General features: G+C 36.5%; 1 protein-coding gene across 9 annotated transcripts in view; it reads left to right on the top strand.

The window, feature by feature from the left end:
* Nucleotides 1-24545, top strand: part of FANCM (FA complementation group M) — a 98197-nt gene that overhangs the window by 26589 nt on the left and 47063 nt on the right. For all 9 annotated transcript variants that reach the window (XM_044933175.2, XM_025270897.3, XM_044933176.2 and 6 more), the window contains 9 exons: nucleotides 1374-1580; nucleotides 3041-3254; nucleotides 9030-9187; nucleotides 10219-10374; nucleotides 14289-16194; nucleotides 21278-21369; nucleotides 21467-21535; nucleotides 23199-23327; nucleotides 24025-24181. In XM_044933175.2, the coding sequence (XP_044789110.2) occupies nucleotides 1374-1580; nucleotides 3041-3254; nucleotides 9030-9187; nucleotides 10219-10374; nucleotides 14289-16194; nucleotides 21278-21369; nucleotides 21467-21535; nucleotides 23199-23327; nucleotides 24025-24181 (3088 nt within the window). The remainder of the gene's footprint in view (nucleotides 1-1373; nucleotides 1581-3040; nucleotides 3255-9029; nucleotides 9188-10218; nucleotides 10375-14288; nucleotides 16195-21277; nucleotides 21370-21466; nucleotides 21536-23198; nucleotides 23328-24024; nucleotides 24182-24545) is intronic.

Genomic DNA, 24545 nt, shown 5'->3' with positions numbered 1-24545 from the left:
AGAGCCAGGGAGTCCTAACTACTGAAGCCCATGCACCCTAGAGTTTGTGCTGCTCAACAAGAGAGGCTACCACAATGAGAAACCCAAGTTCCGCAACTGGAGGGTAGCCCCTGCTCACCTTATCTAGAGAAAAGCCTGAGCACAGCTGAAAAGCAATATAAATTAAAAACAAACAAACATGTATACTTCATGGATACGTGGGAAAACACCGAGGGAAAAATGAATAACTCCCTGAAGTGGCTTAGAATTCATATTTAAATAGCATCTTATGGGGAAAGAGGAGTGGCAGGCACAAAGGAGAGTAAATGATTTTCAGGGAAGATCAATGGGGTCTTAAAGGATGGGAAGTATGAGTGATAGATTGTGATGAAGTTTGTTTGGATATGGTGTGGGCTTTCAGTCTCTTGCTGAGTTAGTTTTCCCTGGTTGATGAAACTCCTGGGGAAGGGATTTATGACAGTTGAGTTCCTTCTGGAGGATCTGCTTTTAGGCAGATAAGTGGCCAGAGAAACCGCACTTGCTTTTTTTTGAATGCCTTTAGCTCAAAGTAATCAGTATACCAAAAGCAGCATAGGCTGGGGCAGCATGATCTAAACTCCTATAGTCATATTTGGGCTGCCATAATCTGCTACCCTTCACTGGAATAGCAGTGTAAAAAGTAAAATATGAATTGTATTTTTAACTAAAATTTTTGTTACTGAAGTATAGTTGATTTATACAATGTTGTATTACTGCTGTACAGCAAGGTGAGTCAGTTACACATATGCATGCATTCTTTTTTTAAATATTGTTTTCCATTGAATATAGTGCTCTGTGCTCTACAGTGGGAACTTGTTTGTCCATTCTAGATACAGAAGTTTGCATCTGCTAACCCCAACCCCTGACTTGATCCCTCCCTCAGCCCCCTCCCCCTTGACAGCCACCAGACCATTCTCTATGGCTCTTATTCCATTTCTGTTTAAAATATGAATGCTAGAAGTAATCAAACATAGTTTAATTATTAAACTTACTATTATTCTAAAATTGACTGACAATAGGATATGATAAATAGCAGTAAGTGCTCTGGGGCCATTTACATGCTCTACCCTCTTTTTAGTGATGTTAAAAATAATATCTGTGCTTTCTCACTCGTGTGTAAATGGTTAGAAGAACCTTTTGGAATCATAACATCATTAAAGCAAAGGAATTGGGACTGTGCTTTGCACCGCACCGCTCTCTCTTGGTTTATATTGTCATTTTGCCGCTTCTTTTCCTATTCGGTAGTATTTTGGGTGGTGATTTTTAATCTGATTTCAGGGGCAGATGGAAGAAGTATGCTTTGATTTGCAATTCTCTTCTAGTTGCATCTAATTATTTTTAAACTTTAATTTTAGGTAGTGAAACAATTTCGTACTGGTGGTTACAATACGTTGGTGTCCACTTGCGTTGGTGAAGAAGGTTTGGATATCGGAGAAGTTGACCTTATAATATGTTTTGATGCCCAGAAGAGCCCAATTCGTCTTATACAGCGAATGGGTAGAACCGGCCGCAAACGTCAGGGCAGGATTGTTGTTATCCTTGCTGAAGGACGAGAGGAACGCGTAAGTAGACTTGTGGGAGCATAATCCGACAGTCGAAATTTGAGAAACAGAACCTAAAGACAAGTATCAATCTGTTCACATTCAGAGTCCAAGCAATCTGTAGTAATTGTGATTGATTTTTGTTTCCCTTTGTATTAGATACTGCCTATTCTTTTCTTGTAGTTAGGAAAATTTTTGACTAGACTCAGCTTCATAACTTTTATCCATATAAACAACCATATCTTTGTACTTTAGTATTAATTTAGCAACACATAGATACAAAAATCAAGTATTACCTTGTCTGACTATTTCCCTGTGCTTTTAAGGCTTGTTTTTTTTATGTGTGTTTAGTTGTTGTTTTATTAATAACTACAGTGAGCTGAGAATATTTTTTACATTTTAAAGAGTTGCCTAAATCAGTCAACTAACACCATACGCGCCGGGGGTAATATGTAGCCAGCAAAGCCTGAAATATTTACTTTCTGACCCTTGTGGAAGTTTACTAATGCCTATTCTAAGTGATAAGGCATTGAGTGATATTCATAAGTCTTGCGTGACGGGCCTCCCTAAATATGCTGTACATAATATTATTCTGCATGTGTACACTAAAGTGTTAATAACTTTTATAACTGAGTGGGACTATTTCTGTGGCCAAGTAAATATTTTTTAAATAGTTTTACATTAAGGAATTTTCATTAATGACAGTAGTTTTAAACAATTGATTTGAAGTGTTTCAGAAACCCTATGAAAATCATCCTGAAAAATGAATTTCTTTTTCCACCAATACTTTTTATGTTACTATAGCATATTCTTATGTAACATCTAATTTATCTATGAGATAATTCTAATAAATGAGATGTCTGGCAGCTTTTAAAAGTCTATGTATTATCACTGAGTGGAACTGGGTCCTAACTAATTGTATTACCTTAGGCAACTAACTTAACCTCTATTTAAGTGTTAGTTTTCTTATCTGTTAAAAAGTCATAATGGACCACATTTCATGAGTACCTACTTTGTGCTGGACACTGTTGCAAATGTTTCAGATGCATTGTTTTACTTAAATAATGTCAACAACGCTGTCAGGGCAGTACTAGGGATTTTCTTGTTGTATACAGTAAAGAAAATTGACATGTAGAGAGATGAAGTAACAAGCTGAAATAAAAAAATAGTATTTTTTTAAAGCAGTTTATACTTATATATAAATATTAACCTTATTCAAAAACAGCAAGATACTGAATAAAAGACAGACTTTGTTGGTACAATATAGTTACTAAAGTAAGAATAAATCTTGAAATGATTTTCATTAAGACTTAAATAGCCTTCAAATTTAAGACAACATAGATTCTGTTCCTCAAATATTTAAGTGGATCAGAGTTTAATTTGCTGTTTAGAATAAACTCAGGGTGATATAATAACTACTTGTTATGGCTAGGTGATTATTATAGAAATAAAATGATTTTGCATTTTTTTTTTTTTTGCAGACTTATAATCAAAGTCAGTGCAACAAAAGAAGTATTTACAAAGCTATTTCAGGTAATAGGCAGGTCCTTCATTTTTACCAAGGAAGTCCACGAATGGTTCCTAATGGAGTCAACCCACAATTACATAAGATGTTCATTACACATGGTGTCTATGAACCAGAGAAGCCTTCTCGGAACTTGCAGCGAAAGTCATCTATCTTTTCCTATAGGAATGGTAAATACAGTTTTTTGCATTTGAGACACACATTTGTTTTTCTGTTATTTTTTAGCAGGTCATATATTGATCTATTCTATGAGAAAATCAATATACATCCTAGTTTGTTATAGGTGTTCACTTTGAGAAGGATAGAAGAGAGATGATTAATGTGGCAAAGGGAACAAGGTACTGGCAATACAGAATGAAAGAAGCTCAGTGTTGGGAAAACTAAAAATATAAGCCCAGAGAATCTGCTTTACAAAATGTAGAAAAGAGGAAAACACTTTTACTATTGAATAAGCATTAAGCCGTATTACAATATGCATTGTAAGCAATCCACCAAGTTAAGAGAAAGAAAAATTCCAGCCTATTCATTTAAACAGTAGTAATCCTTTACATCATGTTCTTAAGATTATAACAGTAACTTGTCTTCTTATAAGAGGACAGCACCATTTGCTGTATGTTCTTTCATTGTTGTTGTTTTAGTTGCTAAGTCATGTCTGACTCTTTTGCGACCCCATGGACTGTAGCCTCTCCAGGCTCCTCTGGGATTTCCAGGGCAAGAATACTGGAGTGGGTTGCCTTTTCTTTCTCCAGGGCAGTCTTCCTGACCCAGGGCTCGAACCTGCGTCTCCTGCAGTGGCAGGCAGATTCTTACCACAGAGACACCTGGGAAGCCCATGTTCTTTCATAGTTAATTCCTAATTCACCCAGTAATTGAGGTAGCCATTTGTGTTAGCTAGTTGCCTTTATCCTCATCCTCCCTGGTAGCTCAAACAGTGAGGAATATGCCTGCAATGTAGGAGACCCAGGTTCAGTCCCTGGGTTGGGAAGATCCCCTAGAGAAGGGAATGGCTACCCACTCCAGTATTTTTGCCTGGTGAATTCCATGGACAGAAGAGTCTAGCAAGGTACAGTCTACAGCTGCTGCTGCTGCTAAGTCACTTCAGTCATGTCCGACTCTGTGTGACCCCAGAGACGGCAGCCCACCAGGCTCCCCCATTCCTGGGACTCTCCAGGCAAGAACACTTGAGTGGGTTGCCATTTCCTTCTCCAATGCATGAAAGTGAAAAGGGAAAGTGAAGTCACTTAGTCGTGTCTGACTCCTGGCGACCCCATGGACTGCAGCCTACCAGGCTCCTCCATCCATGGGATTTGCCATGCAAGAGTACTGGAGTGGGTTGCCATTGCCTTCTCTGGAAGGTACAGTCTAGGGGGTCACAAATCATAGTCTATGGATCACAAACACAACTGAGCACTTAACACTTATCCAAAGAAATAATAGAACTTCTGTCTCTATGACAGACAGATAGGGAGAGCTCAGAGAAAGGTGCCAAGGCTAAACTCCCCAGCTGTCTGGGAGATAGGGACACTATCTTGATGTTTACATTTCAAAGAGATGTCTCCTAGGTCCTTAAGAAAATCATTTCTTGTTGAAAAACTGGCTAGAGACTTGCTTTGCCTTTACAAAGATTTTCATGCATATCAGAGAGTTAAATAAAGGATTTAGGAATATTAATAAGTATCTGTGGAATTGCTTTCAGAGAAGCAGGGGGAATTTCTGCAAAGGAGAAATTTTTTTTTTTAATTTACTGTTACACCAGATAGTGGTGAAGTTAGACTAAGCTGGTGATACTGAGCCAGTGAGGAACAAATATTAATACTTTGGTGCCAGGGAGCATAGTAAGGAGAGGGCTAGCTTAAGAACTGCAGAGATTTTGGTGATACCAAGGCAATATCTTGAAATATTAAAGAATCATAAAATATATTCTAAACTTTGGAGGAAACCTCAGGAATCATCCAGTCCAGTTACCTACCAAGGTAAGGATGTTTTCTATAGCATGCCTGTTAAGTGTGTGCGTGTGTGTGAGTATTCAATCTCTAGGTCATGTCCGACTCTTTGAGACCCCGTGGACTCTAGCCCACCAAGCTCCTCTGTCCATGGGATTTCCCAGACAAAAATACTGGAGTGGGTTGCTATTTCCCTCTCCATGTTAAATGTATATCAAGCCTCAACTTGAACATCTCTGTTAATGGAAATTGTATTCTTTTATGAGCGTTCATTCCATTGTTGATAGTACATATAAAAGAAGTTCTTTTGTTAAAAAAAAAAATTCTGTCTTTGTATCTTTTTGTCATTGATTTAATTTTGGCTTTGTCAACTGAAAAAAATGCACAACATAAAAGTTGAGAATTATGTTTTATTCAGGGCACTACTGAGGACTGTAGCACAGGAAGGAAGCCTCTCAGATAGCTCTGAGGGACTGTTCCAAAGAGGCAAGTGGGAAGCCAGGATACATAGGAGTTTTTGCTGAGAAAAAACCCAGTCACTGAACATCAAAAAATTACTGCTAATCCCAGAAAACTAGACCTCTCAAGTTAATGATTTTAGTGCTTTTTTATGTAGGGGACGATGCAAGAGTTTCAGCTCACTGAAATTATTCCTTTGATATACCTCTTAACTACCTAGGCCAGTATTCTGTTTTTCTCCATTCTGAAACCCCCTTAGGGGCAGCTGCAGTGGCTGATGGCCGATCGCCCCAACAACATCCTTTATTTACTGAAATGGCAGGTGACTTTATTTGCCCACAGCTTCTAGACACAAAAATGGATTTGATCTTTGAGATACCTAGGTGGCAGTTTCTTTATATATTTGAAGACAGTACCTCTCAAGTTTGTTCAACTGACTTTTCCACTGGTTTTCATTACTGTGAAGTTTCAGAATTCTTCCCTATCCTGGGCACCTTCTTTGGACTTAGCTAAATTTGTTAATGTTCTTTCCTTTAACTCAGAGCCATTAATCAGTGTTTTGTGGATATGCCTGTTAAACCTAATGCAAATTCACTTAATAGAAATATATGTATCATTTTACAAGACTTTGCCAAATTATGGTTAAAATGAAAAGAGTGTATATTTGAATTCTCTTGAATAATTAAACTAACAGTATGATCAAAACTTGGTTAGGTTGGTGTACATTTTTCTTAGTGATCATTTAATTTTTATAGATGTTAATTAACCATATGTTTAGTAATTGCTTCTAAAAATGTTACTAGTTTAGTTCAGTCGCTCAGTCGTGTCCGACTCTTTGCAACCCCATGGACTGCAGCATGCCAGGCCTCCCTGCCCATCACCAACTCCTGGAGTTTACTCAAACTCATGTCCATTCAGTTGGTGACACCATACAACCATTTCCTCTTTCATCTCCTTCTCCTCCTGCCTTCAATCTTGCCGAGCATCAGGGTCTATTCCAATGAGTCAGTTCTTCACATCAGGTAACCAAAGTATTGGGGTTTCAGCTTCAGCATCAGTCCTTCCAATGAATATTCAGGACTTATTTCCTTTAGGATTGACTGGGTTGATCTCCTTGCAGTCCAAGGGACTCTCAAGAGTCTTCTCCAACACCCCAGTTCAAAAGCATCAATTCTTAAGCACTCAGCTTTCGTTATAGTCCAACTCTCACATCCATATATGACTATATACCTTTGACTAGATGGACCTTTGTTGGCAAAGTAATGTCTCTGCTTTTTAATATGCTGTCTAGGTTGGTCATAACTTTTCTTCCAAGGAGCAAGCATCTTTTAATTTCATCTGCAGTGATTTTGGAGCCCCAAAAAATAAAGTCTGTCCCTGCTTCCACTGTTTCCCCATCTATTTGCCATGAAGTGATGGGACCAGATGCCATGATCTTCGTTTTCTGAATGTTGAGCTTTAAGCCAACTTTTTCACTCTCCTCTTTTACTTTCATCAAGAGGCTCATTAGTTCTTCTTTGCTTTCTACCTTAAGGGTGGTGTCATCTGCATATCTGAGGCTATTGATATTTCTCCCGGCAATCTTGATTCCAGCTTGTGCTTCATCCAGCCCAGCGTTTCTCATGAGGTACTCTGCATATAAGTTAAGCAGGGTGACAATATACAGCCTTGACGTACTCCTTTTCCTATTTGGAACCAGCCTGTTGTTCCATGTCCAGATCTAACTGTTGCTTCCTGACCTGCATACAGATTTCTCAAGAAGCAGGTCAGGTGGTTGGTATTCCCATCTCTTGAAGAATTGTCCAAAATTTGTTGTGGTCCACACAGTCAAAGGCTTTGGCACAGTCAATAGAAGCAGAAGTAGGTATTTTTCTGGAACTCTCTTGCTTTTTTGATGATCTGACGGGTGTTGGCAATTTGATCTCTGGTTCCTCTGCCTTTTCTAAATCCAGCTTGAACATCTGGAATTTCATGGTTTATGTACTGTTGAAGCCTGGCTTGGAGAATTACGAGCATTACCTTGCTAGCATGTGAGATGAGTGCAATTGTGCGGTAGTTTGAATATTCTTTGGCATTGCCTTTCTTTGGGATTGGAATGAAAACTGATCTTTTCCAGTCCTGTGGCCACTGCTGACTTTTCCAAATTTGCTGGCATATTGAGGGCAGCACTTTCACAGCATTATCTTTTATGATTTGAAATAGCCCAAGTGGAATTCCATCACCTCCAGTAGTTTTGTTCATAGTTTTGCTTCCTAAGGCCCACTTGACTTCACATTCCAGGATGTCTGGCTCTAGGTGAATGATCCCACGATTGTGATTATCTGAGTCGTGAAAATCTTTTTTGTATAGTTCTTCTGTGTATTCTTGCCAACTCTTCTTAATATCTTCTGCTTCTGTTAGGCCATACCATTTCTGTCCTTTATCGAGCCCATCTTTGTATGAAATGTTCCCTTGGTATCTCTAATTTTCTTGAAGAGATCTCTAGACTTTCCCATTTTATTGTTTTCCTCTATTTCTTTGCAGTAATCGCTGAGGAAGGCTTTCTTATATTACTAGCTCATGTACATTTTTCTATGCTTTTCTTCTTCCATTTTCTCTGATTTTTCAAATGTGAGTGATTCATCTTGCTAATAAGGTAGTGTGTATAAATACCATCTTTTATATATTTGTATATGATTCATTTAGGCTAGAGGTCTGAATATATTTAACGTGACCAGGAGAAGGAAATACGTTTCTATTTCAAAAGTCTCAGTGCCTCAGATTGCTAGATCTGAAGAAACCTGAGAGATCACCTAATTTAAACCCCTTATTTTGCAAAAGCTTTCATGTAATATTTGAGAATACCTAAGACAGAAGTTTCCTGATTTCCAGTTCAGTACCTTTCTGATTTCTTTTTCTTCCCTCATCTTTACTGGGACCAGAGTTACAGCTTAATATTTTTTCATCCTTTCCATGTTGGTGGTTATTTTCCTTTATAAAGATTATGGAACTAATAAAGGATTAATTTACTATGCATTTTTTAAAAGTATGTTATCATGTCATTTTTTAAAGCAGTAGGTCTTTCTTGTCCTTTTTAAACTGTTGTCCCACCCTACCCAGCATTTCAGGCTTTAACTCTTGTTAGTCTTTGCATCTCTCCTGCATCCGTACCAGCTTCAGATAACTTTCTGATAGTGTTAAGATGGAATCATGATGCTAGCTTTCTTTTGTAAGTTGTCTGTTTCCTTCCAGGTCTTAGACAACAAAATAGAGAGAGTCCAAAGGAATACAAGACTGAGAGCTGCCTGGTGATGTTTTGTTAACGAGGTTAGCTGTAGTTGGAAGGTCCCCTAGTACATACTTTCAAAAAGGTAAAAGAAGTTTAGGAGATGTGTAGAAACAGGAAGTAATAACCAGAGTGTTTATATGAAGAAAGCGAATATTAAGGAATAGAATTAGTGGTTGAGCAGAAACAAGTAGAGAGTTTGAGTTGATGTCTTTTATTTTGTGTTTGTCTAGCAGATTTTTTTTAAACCTGTTTTGACTTATTTTTTAAATTTCTAGGAATAAAGCAGAGTAATTCAAAGGACGATTGGTTCTTATCAGAAGAAGAATTTAAATTATGGAATAGACGATATAGATTAAAAGACACTGATGAAATTCAGGAAATAACATTGCCTCAAGTTCAGTTTCTATCTTTACACAATGAAGAGAACAGACCAGTAAGTTAAATGTGTTTTCAGATGTTCTTTATAGTGACTATGCAATAGCTTTGGGAGTAAAGAGAATGAATATTCATAATCAGAAGGTCAAAAATTAAGAATGTAAGCAGTTTTAAAAAGAATATTAAAGAATAGTCTGTCTTGGTAAAACTCGTATTTCTTATTGTATATATATTTTTATATGACTATAATATATTTACATAAATTCTGACTTTATTACTTTCTTCATATGACTATTTCTGTGTAGGTGTAATTTTTATGATTGTTATGTTACTCTGTGATATACCGTACTTTAACTATTTCTCTGTTGTGTTTTAGAGCTATTTTCAGTATATTACTAGTATAAAATTATGCTTTTATGAATGTCTTTGTACAAACTGCTTTTTGCTTTTTGTTTTGAAATTAGAGTAAAACTTTAAATTGAATATTATTTTATTATGAACAAATTATTGATGAGCATAAGGAAAGTCAAACAAATTGATCAGAGGTTACATATGTACTCAGAGAAATAGAAAAACAACTTCAAGGAAGATACCTTTGAGAAGATTTATAGGGCTTGAAATACTTGGCTTTGCAAATCTATATTTTTTTCACTAACAGGGAAAGTGAGGAATGGCAGCAGGCATGATGAATTGGGATCAGTATCACTGAGAGATTATGAATACCTCTTTATTAGATTATAGAACATAATCTAGCAAAAACTCTTAACATGGAATTATATAACAGGAATATGTCCAAGTAGTAACTCATCTAATATTTATTTATTTATGTATTTTATTTCTAATGACATAGTTTTCTTTCTAGTTGTACAAGCAATACATGTAACAGTTATTTTTAAGATGTATTTAAAAGGACATCTTTGTACTTCATCAAGTTATTTTATTTTTCACCTGAAATTTTAGTTGAAAATACCTAAGTGAATTAAAATTATGTACGGTATGCCAATTATCTGTATATTAAGTATTTTTTAAATCAGTGTGTGAAATCTGAGTATGTGTGTTTTGTGTTATGTTAAATGATTGTTAATCAAGACTGAAGAACCAACCGTTGGAATTCGTCAACTGTCTCTCTCTGAATGGAGATTATGGCAGGATCATCCTTTGCCTACATATCAAGTTGACCATTCAGATCGATGTCACCATTTCATAAATATTATGCAAATGATAGAAGGAATGAGACATGAAGAGGTAGGAGCCTACTTTAACTTTCTTTTGCTGGCATGACAGTGAAACTAGAATACTTTAGTCTTCTTAATTTGAAGTCATTATTATAAGAAACAAGTATTTATTATAAATAATCATAGCTAAACTATTTTGTTTTTCTGTGTAGCTTTTTGTGATCTCAGTGGACTAGTTTTCTATCTTAGGAGAAGTAGGCCTAATTAGAAGAATGCCATCTGTGAACATTGATAGACAAGAGTGAAATTTTAATGTATTTAATGGCTAAAGGGAGCTTCCCTGGTGGCTCAGATGGTAAAGCATCTGCCTACAATGCGGGAGACCTGGGTTCTATCCCTGGTTTGGGAAGATCTCCTGGAGAAGGAAATGGCAACCCACTCCAGTATTCTTGCCTTGAAAATCCCACGGACAGAGGGGCCTGGTAGGCTACAGTCCATGGGGTCCCAAAGAGTCGGACACGACTGAGCGACTTCACTTTCTCTTTCATTAGCTAAAGGGGATCAAGACCATCCCCAAGAAAAAGAAATGCAAAAAAGGCAAAATGATTGTCTGAGGAGGCCTTACAAACAGCTATGAGGAGAAGTGAAAGGCAAAGGAGAAAAGGAAAGATATACCCATTTGAATGCAGAGTTACAAAGAACAACATGGAGAGATAAGAAAGCCTTCCTCAGTGATCAATGCAAAGAAATAGAGGAAAACAATAGCAAGGGAAAGACTAGAGATCTCTTCAAGAAAATTAGAGATACCGAGGGAACATTTCATACAAAGATGGGCACAATAAAGGACAGAAATGGTATGGACCTAACAGAAGCAGAAGATATTAAGAAGAGGTGGCAAGAATACACAGAAGAACTATACAAAAAAGATCTTCATGACCCAGATAATCATGGTATGACCATTCACTTAGAGCCAGACATCCTGGAAAGCTAAGTCAAGTGGGCCTTAGGAGGTATCACTATGAACAAAACTACTGGAGGTGATGGAATTCCACTTGAGCTATTTCAAATCCTAAAAGGTGATGCCGTGAAAGTGCTGCCCTCAATATACCAGCAAATTTTTAAAACTCAGCAGTGGCCACAGGACTGGAAAAGGTCAGTTTTCATTCCAATCCCAAAGAAAGGCAATGCCAAAGAATGTTCAAACTACTGCACAATTGCACTCATCTCACATGCTAGCAAGGTAATGCTCATAATTCTCCAAGCCAGGCTTCAACAGTACATAAACCATGAAATTCCAGATGTTCAAGCTGGATTTAGAAAAGGCAGAGGAACCAGAGATCAAATTGCCAGCACCCGTCAGATCATCAAAAAAGCAAGAGAGTTCCAGAAAAATACCTACTTCTACTTCTATTGACTGTGCCAAAGCCTTTGACTGTGTGGACCACAACAAATTTTGGACAATTCTTCAAGAGATGGGAATACCAACCACCTGACCTGCTTCTTGAGAAATCTGTATGCAGGTCAGGAAGCAACAGTTAGATCTGGACATGGAACAACAGGCTGGTTCCAAATAGGGAAAGGAGTACGTCAAGGCTGTATATTGTCACCCTGCTTATTTAACTTATATGCAGAGTACATCATGAAAAACGCTGGGCTGGAAGAAGCACAAGCTGGAATCAAGATTGCCGGGAGAAATATCAATAGCCTCAGATATGCAGATGACACCACCCTTAAGGCAGAAAGCAAAGAAGAACTAATGAGCCTGTTGATGAAAGTAAAAGAGGAGAGTGAAAAAGTTGGCTTAAAGCTCAACATTCAAAAACGAAGATCATGGCATCTGGTCCCATCACTTCATGGCAAATAGATGGGGAAACAGTGGAAGCAGTGACAGACTTTATTTTTGGGGCTCCAAAATCACTGCAGATAGTGCCTGCAGCCATGAAATTAAAAGACGCTTGCTCCTTGGAAGAAAAGTTATGACCAACCTCGACAGCGTATTAAAAAGCAGAGACATTACTTTGCTGACAAAAGTCCATCTACAGTTTTCCTGTAGTCATGTATGGGTGTGAGAGTTGGACTATAAAGAAAGCTGAGCGCCAAAGAATTGATGCTTTTAACTGTGGTGTTGGAGAAGACTCTTGAGAATCCCTTGGACTGTAAGGAGATCCAACCAGTCCATCCTAAAGGAGATCAGTCCTGAGTGTTCATTTTAAGGACTGATGTTGAAGCTGAAACTCCAATCCTTTGGCCACCTGATGGGAAGAACTGACTCATTTGAGAAGACCCTGATGCTGGGAAAGATTGCAGGCAGAAGGAGAAGGAAAGTACGGAGGATGAGATGGTTGGATGGCATCACCGACTCAATGGACATGAGTTTGAGTAAACTCTGGGAGTTGGTGATGGACATGGATGCCTGGCATGCTGCAGTCCATGGGGTCGCAAAGAGTCAGACACAACTGAGTAACTGGACTGAACTGAATGGCTAAAAAAAATGTTTTTTGGTTGTGCCACATAACTTGTAGGATCTTCGTTCCCAGACCAGGGATTGAACCCACGCCCTGGCAGTGAAAACACCAAGTCCTAACCACTAGATCTCCAGGGAATTCCTATTTAATGATTTATATAAATGTTTGTAAAGCAAATTTAGTATTCTTGTTTGATCTGTTGAAATTTCCCTATCATACAGGTCATTTGGTATGTCTCCTTTATCCTGTTGGTAGTCTAGAGAATTAGTGATTCCTTGAGTAACTTCCTGATGATTGTTCTTTGAGAGAGTCAGAATGGTGAACCTATTGTGAGTGTGAAATCCAAAATGCCTGGGTTAGAATCTTACTTTTTGCATTTGCTTAACCTCTTTGTGCCTCAGTTTCATCTGTAAATTGGAAATAATGATTCTTTTGTCACAAGGTTGTTTTAGGGATTAAGTGGCTTAGTACATGTAAAGCAATTAGAATAATACCTGGCACATAGTAATTACTTGATATATTGTAGCTGCTAATTTTATTATTAGCTGTTGTTCATGAATACATGTAAATAAAGTAATTATTTATAGATCCCTACAAGTGAAAAAAGGTGTTTGTAATCCTGTTTTATGTGTTAATTAACTTCGTACTTTCTACAAATAGTTGTCATGGGCCTCTCATGTACTCAGTACTGGGATGTGCCAGCAAAGGCTGTGCATCAGAGCAGCACATTTATTTAGTGCCTTCTATATGGCATGGTCTGTTCTAGGCCCCATGGCTACACTGGTTAAGAAAACAGATTAAATATTCTGTAGGGAACATATATCCTAGTAGGGTGACAGACATTCTGACATTAATATTTATTGTATTTATTATACAGAAAGTGGAGACTTAACTGCTTAAGTTCCTGAATAGTAGAGGAATCCTGAGTAAAATAGCATTTTGTGGCAAGAGGGAAGGATGAGTCAGGGATGGTGGAGACTGTAGTTTTAGATTTAGATATAAAATGTGGAAATTCACAAGAAGAGTTCTTGAGAAATTTTTTTTAAATAGCATATTCTAGCTTACAGCCTAGAAGACATATAGGTACCATTATTTCAAATGTTCCAAAAGCTGTTCTTAGTTTATCTTCATCAAGAGAGTAAATTTCACATAAGTATGTGTTTCTCATTTATATATGTTAATTTCTTAAATATCTTTTTTAAGAAGTTAGAATCATTGTTTAGTTAAATGTTAGGGAAAAAGTATAATAATATTTTATATATTAATTAAATTTATACTTTCTACAAATATTTATCATGGCTCTCGGGAATATAGAACTATTAACTGATAAAAGATAATTTGTGATAATTTCACAGTAATGTTTCTCATTTTGTTTGACTTAGAATAATTTTTAAGGTAAAATCATTTGAATAATGCAATATTGTTTGGAAAATATTTTAACAGAATAAAGCTCATCTCTTAGAATTTTTGTTTGTTTTATATTGCTTTCTTGTGACTTTTTCATTTTCCTTCTTTATAGGGAGAATGCAGCTATGAATCAGAAATTAAATCTTACTTACGAATGGAAGATGTTAGCTCAGCGTCTAGTGCTCTGAGAAATGAATATAATCCTTTTGCCGATGGCACCTTTACAAATAACAGGAAGTCCTCATTTGCAAATATAAATCACAGGAAATCAGTCTCAATGACAGAATCTGATGAAGAGTGTACTGAAATTTTTAAACAAATTCCTGTCAAATCTACTAAAATTCCTTCTTTAAAAAAGAAGGCCTCTGAAAACCTGAAAAAGGATCAGCCTAAAAAGGAAAATAAGGATGTTGTCATGGAGCCCTTAGACACGGACGGCAGTTCTACCACTGAACATGTTCTTCAGGTGGACCTGCGAAATGGTAGAAGGGCATCAGATACGGGTGAAGTCACTGCCACATATGCTGTCGGTGAAAGTGGAGGCCACCCGTCATGTGGATTACTAACGGATTGTCAGTTTACAATTAAATCGACTAGTTCATTTACTGGAAATTTTTTTGATTCTGGTTATAACAGTTTCAGTGATGAGAAATCTTTTTCAGCTAGCTTATTTCTTTCATTTGAGGATGAGCTTGATATAGCAAAAACAGATGACCAATTTTTTCATTGTCATTCATTAACAAAAGAGGTGCTAGCTAATGTAGAGAGATTTTTATCACATTCTCCTCCGCCTCTCAGTGGACTCTCAGATTTGGAAAATGAAATTTCTGAGGGTTCTGCACTTGAAAACTTGGTTTTTCTACCCTACTCAGAGTGCTTACAGAATGATAAATCCACCAATTTAATGTCATGTTCAGCTGTAAATTCTCAACAGAATTTAGAATTGAATTCACTTAAGTTTATTACTCATCCTTCTGAAAAAACTTGCCTTTATGGTACAACGAATGAGAAGATTTCTGATGAACCAAGCTTCTGTGACTCTGATAAAGTACATAAAGATAGTAAAAATGAACATTTAGTATCCAACAATCAAATTCAGATAAACATCGGCCCTTCAAAGGATATTGCTGAAGAAAAGAATCATGATGTTGATAACAGTGACCTCCCAATATTGCATACTGCTCAGGATGAAAGTTTATTGTTATTTGAAGATGTTAATACGGAGTTTAATGATGTGAGCCCTCCTCCCTTGAACAGTAAATGTGAATCCTTATGTATATCAGACAGAACTGCTGTAAGTGAAATGGCACTGGTCTCTCAGTTCTTCATTTCTGATGAACTTTTGTTAGAGAACGATTCTGAACCCCAAGATCAAATTGTCTGTGATACTCATAGTTGGAAATCTCATGAAGGTTTGAGAGGTATACATGAGGGAAAATTGAATAATGATGAAAACAGTTTTGACTGCTCTAAGGATTTATTTTCTGTTACTTTTGATTTAGGATTTTGTAGTACAGGTTCTGAGGATGAAGTAGTGGACCATGCATCAGATACAAATAGTAAAATTTTAGATGATCTACCTGGAAGGCGTTTAGACATTAAGCAGATTAATGGTACAAATTGTGTTTCAAATCAAGCAGTCATGTCAGGAGCCCATGTTGATAATTCTACAAGTGTAACAACTACCCACCCATCAAGTGAAGATAAGCAGAGTCCAGCTTTTTCATGTTTTTCAATGAATGCAACAAAAAGTAAAGAATTTATGTCTCCTAGTTACTCTCAGTTTTCGTTGCCAGTAGGAGAGAAAGTTATGAGCACACCACTTTCTGAATCAAATATATTGAACTCATCTCCCAAGAAGAGAATAGAAATGGCTAAAAAGTCAGGTTCTAACATGGGAAAAGTAAATCTACACAAAGAAACATTGAATTCAACTTTTGGTGATTCAGGACTTTCTACAGGAAAGTGTAAAAGCAAGAAACAAATCAATCTGCATCAAGCCTGCCATTCTACTGAAGGTAAGATTCCAAATTTATAAAGCACAAATTTTCTAGAATATTTATTTTGAATCAGATTCTATAATTTTTATAAAATTAATTTCTCAGTGTATGATATATTGAATTAGATAATTGATGTACTATATAGTCCTTATGTTGATGTTTATTGATACAGGATTTATTTTTTTCTCCATGTATTTATGGCATGCATGCCATGAGAAGGTAATGTGCTAGACACTGCAAAACAGAAGTGTAAGATTTGGCTCTAGCCCTTAATTATAAAACACAAACATTTGTGTGACATATAAAGTTGAAAAGATATCAGTAAAACATGGAAATAACTACCAGATGAATAATAAGATGGTGGACATTTAGGTTCAGAAGATGAAAGCATTTTGAACTGGTTTAGACTGAAAATGTTGACTTCTAATGTAGGTTTTTATTTTGGCTACTTGGGAATATTAATGATTTGGACATGTTGAAGATAATCAAAAGAATTTGGATGTTGTAAAATGATGAAAGCAAAGGGAAAGAAGGAAAGTGTAAAGTTTTTGGAGGTAGTATAAAGTAGGGGATTTATATGACAAAATTGAGAAATAAGACTATATTTAAAAAATTGTGACAAGGTCATAGAAGATCTATAGGAATCTCTGGATTTGTATAATCTAATTCTATGGAAAATCCAGAAAATAGATGATTAAAATACCAGTGATTTATATATCAAAAATATAATGATTTAAATATCCTTTAGATCCTGTTATAGAACTCAACTCTAGTTTATGTACAGATTATTATAAAAGGCCAATTATGAATTTTACTCTTTATGGCTAAGGAAAAAGAATAGTTAATAGCATAAAATGAGAATTTCCTCTGTAAATCTTATGATTCATTAATGTTTTAAGATAAAAACTTATAAGTTCTGGACATACAGTTAATTTTTAAAAACTAACTTGTCTACATAGTTTTGGATATACTCTGACACTTTTTTTTACTAAGTATGTTTCCTAGGTCCTTTAATATTTAACACCTTTATATTAAGTGTTTGTTAATGAGTGAGATAATTTTTCTGTCTTTGTGTCAGATTTGCATTAAAACTTTTTTCTAGCATTGTACTTAATGACTAACCATGGGCAACATAATTCTGAATACATAGCCATTAAGGAACTATTTATTAGTTTGTTGTTTTTTTTTTTTAGTATTTGTTATTCCACTTAATTGAAATAGAAGATTTAGGATCATTTACCATGTTATATATACACAATAATCTGTCTAGGTAGATATTTTATAAGCACAGAGCATAAGGAGAAATATACTGTGTGAGTTTGTATTAGGTTTTTTAACTGCTGTGTAAAAAATTACTCCCCCTAATTTAGTGGCTTAAGATAGCATTTATCTCACAGTTTCTGTAGTTTAGGAATTTCAGAGTTGCTTAACTGGGTCATTCTGGTTTAGACTTTCTCATGGAATTATAGTCAAGATTTCACTTGAGGTTGCAGTCATCTGAAGACCTGACTGGGCATGTAAAATCTGCTTCCAAAATGGTTTATTTGAAAGCAAGAACGGTTGATGGGAAGCACACAGGAATCTCAGGTCCATAGTAATTCTAAAATCTAGCAGAACCAAGATTGAAAGTTTTTTGATTAGTGCTCAAAGCCCCCATAATTCTCCATGGTTCTTGGCTCTATCCTCTGGATGCCTAGTCCAGTTTCCAAACAGGTAGCACTTGTGGAGCTTTCTCAGGTTTTACCAGTTTCTTCTGGTAAAAATTTGGGGATCCAAAGGCCTCTTCATTTTGTACTGTCTCTGCCCCTTTTAAGTTGTAGCTGGCTGTGGGTTTTTTCCTCATCTAATTGTCATAAATATTTGTGGATCTCTTGGGAATCTTATTTGAGGTTCATTCTGTTAGATACTAGCCATGTCCACAGATCTTTCGGAGGTAAGTTCTTCTCTAACTTTGGCTTCTGCTGAGATGTGTAAAGGTAGTTCCTTAATCCTCTTAGAAGATCTGTTGTTTGAGAGGGAATGTAAGAGACATCTTTAAAATGTTTAGAGTACCGTCCGACTGAATGGTACTCTGAGGCACCACCTTTGATCTTTCTGAGGTCTTAAAGCATTTAGTTACACCCTCAGCATCATCTGGACTGTAGTTTCCTGGAAGTCTTCTAGATTAGGTCTTTGCCTGGAAGATTTCTTAATTTGACATTGTTTGCTATCTGGAGAAGCTGGTAATTTTCAAAACCAGCAAGTCTCAACTGTTTCATGTTTTGATTGATTGATTGATTTGGCTGTGCCAGGTCTTAGTTGGGACTTGTGGGATCTTTAACTGCTGGCATGCAAGCTCTTAGTTGTGGCACGTGGGATCTAGTTCCCAGGGATCGAACCTGAGCCCCTACACTGGAAGTGCGGAGTTTTAGCTACTGGACCACCAGGAAAGTTCCCCTGTTTCATGTTTAATATACTTTCTTTAATTCCTCTCTCTCCTTTCACATTTAAACAAGAAGCATGCTGCTGCTGCTAAGTCGCTTCAGTCATGTCCAACTACTCTGTGCGACCCCACAGACAGCAGCCCACCAGGCTCCACCGTCCCTGGGATTCTCCAGGCAAGAACACTGGAGTGGGTTGCCATTTCCTTCTCCAATGCATGAAAGTGAAAAGGGAAAGTGAAGCTGCTCAGTCCTGTCTGACTCTTAGCAACCCTAAGGACTGCAGCCTACCAGGCTCCTCCGTCCACGGGATTTTCCAGGTGATACTTAAACATGTCTGGAAATCTTCTTGCTTAGAGCACCTCCTTCATTTTTGTTGTTGAGTTTCTCAGTTATGTCCGACTCTTTGAGACCCCCATAGACTGTAGACCCCTCTGTCCTTCACTGTCTTCCAGAGTTTGCTCAATTTCATGTCCATTGCATCGGTGAGGCTATCTAATCATCTCATCCTCTGCCATCCCCTTCCCTTTTGCCTTCAATCTTTCCCAGCATCAGGGTCTTTCCCAAGGAATTGACTCTGCATCAGGTGGCCAAAGTATTGGAGCTTCACCTTCAGCATCAGTCCTTCCAATGACTTCAGGGTTGATTTCCCTTAGGACTGACTGGTTTGATATCCCTACAGTCCAAGGGACTCTCAAGAGTCTTCTCCAGCACCACAGTTCAAAAGTACCAATTCTTTGGCTCTCGGCCTTCTTTATGCTCCAACTCTCACATCTGTACATGACTACTGGAAAGATTAAAGCTTTAACTAGACGGACCTTTGTTGGCAAAGTAATGTCTCTGCTTTTTAATATGCTGTCTAGGTTTGTAATAGCTTTCCTTCCAAGGAACAGTTCAGTTCAGTTCAGTCACTCAGTCGTGTCCAACTCTTTGCAACCCCATGAATCGCAGCATGCCAGGCCTCCCTGTCCATCACCAACTCCCGGGGTTCACTCAGACTCACGTCTGTTGAGTCAGTGATGCCATCCAGCCATCTCATCCTCTGTCATCCCCTTCTCCTCTTGCCCCCAATCCCTCCCAGCATCAGAGTCTTTTCCAATGAGTCAACTCTTCACATGAGGTGGCCAAAGTACTGGAGTTTCAGCTTTAGCATCATTCCTTCCAAAGAAATCCCAGGGCTGATCTCCTTCAGAATGGACTGGTTGGATCTCCTTGCAGTCCAAGGGACTCTCAAGAGTCTTCTCCAACACCACAGTTCAAAAGCATCAATTCTTCGGCTCTCAGATTTCTTCACAGTCCAACTCTCACGTCCATACATGACCACTGGAAAAACCATAGCCTTGACTAGACGGACCTCTGTTGGCAAAGTAATGTCTCTGCTTTTGAATATGCTATCTAGGTTGGTCATAACTTTCGTTCCAAGGAGTAAGCATCTTTTAATTTCATGGCTGCAGTCACCATCTGCAGTGATTTTGGAGCCCAGAAAAATAAAGTCTGACACTGTTTCCACTGTTTCCCCATCTATTTCCCATGAAGTGATGGGACTAGTTGCCGTGACCTTAGTTTCCTGAATGTTGAGATGTAAGCCAGTTCTTTCACTCTTCTCTTTCACTCTCATCAGGAGGCTCTTTAGTTCCTCTTTGCTTTCCGCCATTAGTGTGATGTCATCTGCATATCTGAGATGGTTGATATTTTCTCCCAGCAGTCTTTATTCCAGCTTGTGCTTCTTCCAGCCCAGCATTTCTCATGATGTACTCTGCCTATGTTAAATAAACAAGGTGACAGTGTACAGTCTTGTCCTACTCCTTCCTCAATTTTGAAACAGTCAGTTGTTTCCTGTCTGGTTCTAACTGTTGCTTCTTGACAGGTGTCTCAGGAGACAGGTAAGCTGGTCTGGTACCTCCTTCATGAGGTACATTTTCTACTTTCTTTGTTACTGCTGTGTTGTTAAACTTTCTGGCACTATAGTAAGATTTCTCTTTCCTAAAATTTCTAATAAGGATTTTCTTACCTCTGTAAGCTGTCACCCATGACCTCCTCAATGGCCATTAATCTTCTATAAACAATTCCTTTGAGGCTCTTCGAGCTTTCACAAAAACTCTCCTCAAAAATTCTTTTAACAACAACAAAAAAAGTTCTTTTAGCTTCTGCCCATTCATTAGTTCTAAAGCTATGTGTACCGTTTAGGTTTTTGGTAATTAATTACCTATTTCCATGCACCAAAATCTGTATTATTTATTTCTGGCTGCATAACAAATTGACTGCAAACTTAATGGCTTAAAACAGCATGTATGATTTCACTGTTTCTATAGACTAGGAATTCGAGAATGGCTTTGCCGGGAGTTCTGACTCCAGATATTTTATGAGTTTGTATTCAAAGCCTTGGCCAGGGCTGCAGTTATCTGAAGGCTTGAATCAGCTTGGCGGGTCACATTGCTGTTGAATAAGAGGCCTCCATTTCCTGCCATGTTTTCCTCTCCATGGGATTACTTCCTCTGTTCTTACCATATAGCATCTGGCTTCCTCCAGAGTGAGTGATGCAAGAAAAACTATCTTTGAGACTGAATAAATGTTGAGATTGCCAGGAACAATTTTTACTGTACCCATCAATAAATTAGATACTTGTGGTTGGATAAACTTAAATCTGTTGACCAGATTCATTATCTTTAAATAAATTATAGATGAACAATTATCAACCCATGAAAGTGAAGATGATGAGATTTTCCGAAGAAAAAGTAAAAAAACAAAAGGAAATGTTTTGGAGTCCCCAGAGGTGAGTTGGTCAGTAATCACAGTAGCAAGATCATACAAAGTTTCTTGTTTCCCTTAAAACTTTTTTTTTAACTTTTTACTTTGTCTGCTTTATCTAGAATCAGAAAAATAGCGAAGTTGATTCTCCACTTCAGGTTGTCAAAAAGCGCAGGGTTCCTCCAAACAGAGTAAGTAAATAACAAATAATAAATAGTAATTCAGATCTTTTTGAGATAAATATTACAAGAGAAATATGTGAATAGTTGAACATAGGTATATTTGATCTTATAGGTATATGTTTAACAGAAAAAGATAGTAAATCCTCAGTGACTGGAATTTCTGTTTTAATTTTAAACTCCTTCAAAAAACTATTCCTATTTTTGTCAATACACTCCAGCAATTCGGGAAACGTTGATTAAATACCTACCCTGTATCTACTGTGCAAGATGCTGGGTATAGTATAAAGAGTATTTCCTCGTACTGTTTTAAGTGCATAATCTAATAGGAAGGATAGATAAGTAAATGGATAGTTTCCATATAATTTTTTAAGTGATAAGAGAAGATAAAACTTAACCTAGACCTTGGGGAGTTCTGGCAAGCTTCTTGAAAATAACACCTTATATAAAATCTTAAAGCATACATATTTTAGGGGCAAAGAAGGGAGAAGGGAAGGCATTCCCAGCAGCTTAAAGAAGGATACAGAGCAGGGAAACAGCATCTCTTGTTGTGGATTGTAAAGACAGAAAGTACCAGAAAGTAAAGCTGGAGAAAAATCTGGGTAAACTTTTGGAAGGCTTTATTCATTCTTTTGTTTACTGAATGAGTTTGAAAGAAGGGGAAGGAGGAGTCCACAATGACTGTTTGGTTTTGGCTTGGGCTTAGGTGGCAGGTACGTCATGTTTTTAGAGGAAACAAGGAAGAGCGGTGAGTTCAGTGTTGAACATGTTTGAGTTTGAAGTCCATGTGGGACAGTAAGGCGACAGTGTCTGGCAGCATTGACAACTATGGAAATGTGAAAATTGGTCAGCAGGCACATCTTCAGGCTTTAGTATTCATTTGTCATCAGTTTATAGCTGATAGCTAAATTTTGAGACTAGGAAATCTTGTGTGTTTTAATTCTCTAATGCTAACTAGTATAATTTGTGCAAGATTAATTAAAAATGCAGTCAGCCCTCATTAACTTTGTATACTCATATAAAACTCCATTTAAAAAAATTGTTCTAACTTGCTACTTTATCTAAAATGTCTGATTGACTTACTAGAAGTGAATTAAAATATTGATAATGCTGATTCTCAATCCACCTTAACCTAAAATTATCCCTGTTACTTGAAGTTATTTTGATAAATTTCTTTTGATTATTTGGATTGGTTTTATATTATTCTGTAAGAGACACTGTGGTAGGCTTCATAGTCAAAAGATTTGTTGTTATATTTTTTCTTAGTTTGAAAGGACTTGTATATGTTTGAGTTGATTCTGATAGCTATATTTATAGACAATTATTTTTTGTGAAGCCCTTCAGGATCTTTTAAAGGAAACAGTTAAACTAAAAACATAAACATTCATCAGATACATTCAATTTCATACAAAACTGAATGAATACTGTATTAGTATTACTTATATTACCTAATTTATTTTATTACTTAGAATTATCTAACTTTTAAAGTTTTAAATATTATGTATTTGTGCATGGCTCTGAGTTGTAAGAGCATTTTATTTTTCTAACAAGAAAATGTTTGGTCAACTATTTAAAAGGGAAAAAAATGACAGTAGAAGCAACAACCCTTCAGAAACTCATTGAGATACAACACTTAAATTATATTTTCTTATGTAAGAATTTTATTGAATTATAGTTAGATTTATCATCTAGTGATGAGAGTGATAATTTTCACAAACAAGATCCACAGTCAGACGACTTCAGGGATCATAAGAGGAATGCCAAAAGAAGCATCAAAGTCCGAAAGAGACAGAATCACCTAAAGGTAAACTTTTTTCAGTTTCTTATTTTTATATAAATATACTATATATTTTTAATTAGTAAAGAAGAGTAGATTTTACATAGAAGTAGATTTCTCTATAATTTCTTTATAGGAAAAAAACAAAACTTAAAAATTATTTTAACTTTACTTTTTTTACTAAAATTAAAAACTCAAAGTGTGGTTTCTTAGTTTCTCTTTGTGTTTTGAAACTATCTTGCAGTGATGTGTTATTTTGAAGTGTAATGAAGATGTAACATTCAAATCGAAGAAAATATAGAGACAGAAATCTGAATTGTAAAATATTTGCTTTTATAATATTTATATTGTTTTTCTTATCTATATCCAATATTCAAATTTTTGGAAAAGAATTCTTAGCATTTTTTTTTTTCTGATCAGTCTTTTTGTGGTACTATATTTTTCCTGGCAAAAATGAATTAGCTGAAAGACTCAAGAGACTTTATTAAAAAAACATTCAGCAAGCAGACATGCTGACCTGTAGTTTATTTTATTTATAACAATTAAAAGAAGACATTTTAAATAGATATGCTACTTTATCATTTCTTCTCACAGTTTTCTATTTTTATTATTTTGTATCTTAAAAGCATTGGCAAGAAATCCATTTTCCAAAACTGTTTTCAGTTATTTGAGGACATTAAATGATTTTCTTAAAGGCACTTTCCTGTTTTCTCATTTATCTTAGCTCGTAGCTAGGAAGTTTTTAGATGAAGAAGCAGAACTTTCCCAAGAAGATGCAGAATATGTTTCATCAGATGAGAATGATGAGTCAGAAAATGAACAAGACTCCTCACTCCTTGACTTTTTAAATGATGAGACTCAACTCTCACAGGCTATAAATGGTAAATCATACAATAATACTTCTTTTTCTTTTCATTTTCAATGCTTTTACTATGGTTATACTTAAATATTGTAGTAATTTTCCAAAGAACCTTGACTTTAAAGGGAATTCAATTTGACGTGGAAAATACTTGGTTATTTTCATTCAAATTCTGTAATATTTTCTTTACGTGAGAGTTGCTTGTTTATAGGCTTCTACTAATTTTAAAAATTACTACTTTTAGAAAACAGTCTCTAGAGACCTGGCTGGCTGTCAGTTGTTCATTTAAACAAGTATGTAATGCCTGGTATGTACCTAGCACTCTGTAAGGTTCTTGAGAAAGCTGTATCTGTGAACAAAATGGACAAAACCCCCTGTGCTTATGA

The sequence above is a fragment of the Bubalus bubalis genome, chromosome 20 (genome assembly GCF_019923935.1).
Source record: "Bubalus bubalis isolate 160015118507 breed Murrah chromosome 20, NDDB_SH_1, whole genome shotgun sequence".
NCBI lineage: Eukaryota > Metazoa > Chordata > Mammalia > Artiodactyla > Bovidae > Bubalus > Bubalus bubalis.
This window is presented reverse-complemented; position numbering and strand designations above follow the sequence as displayed.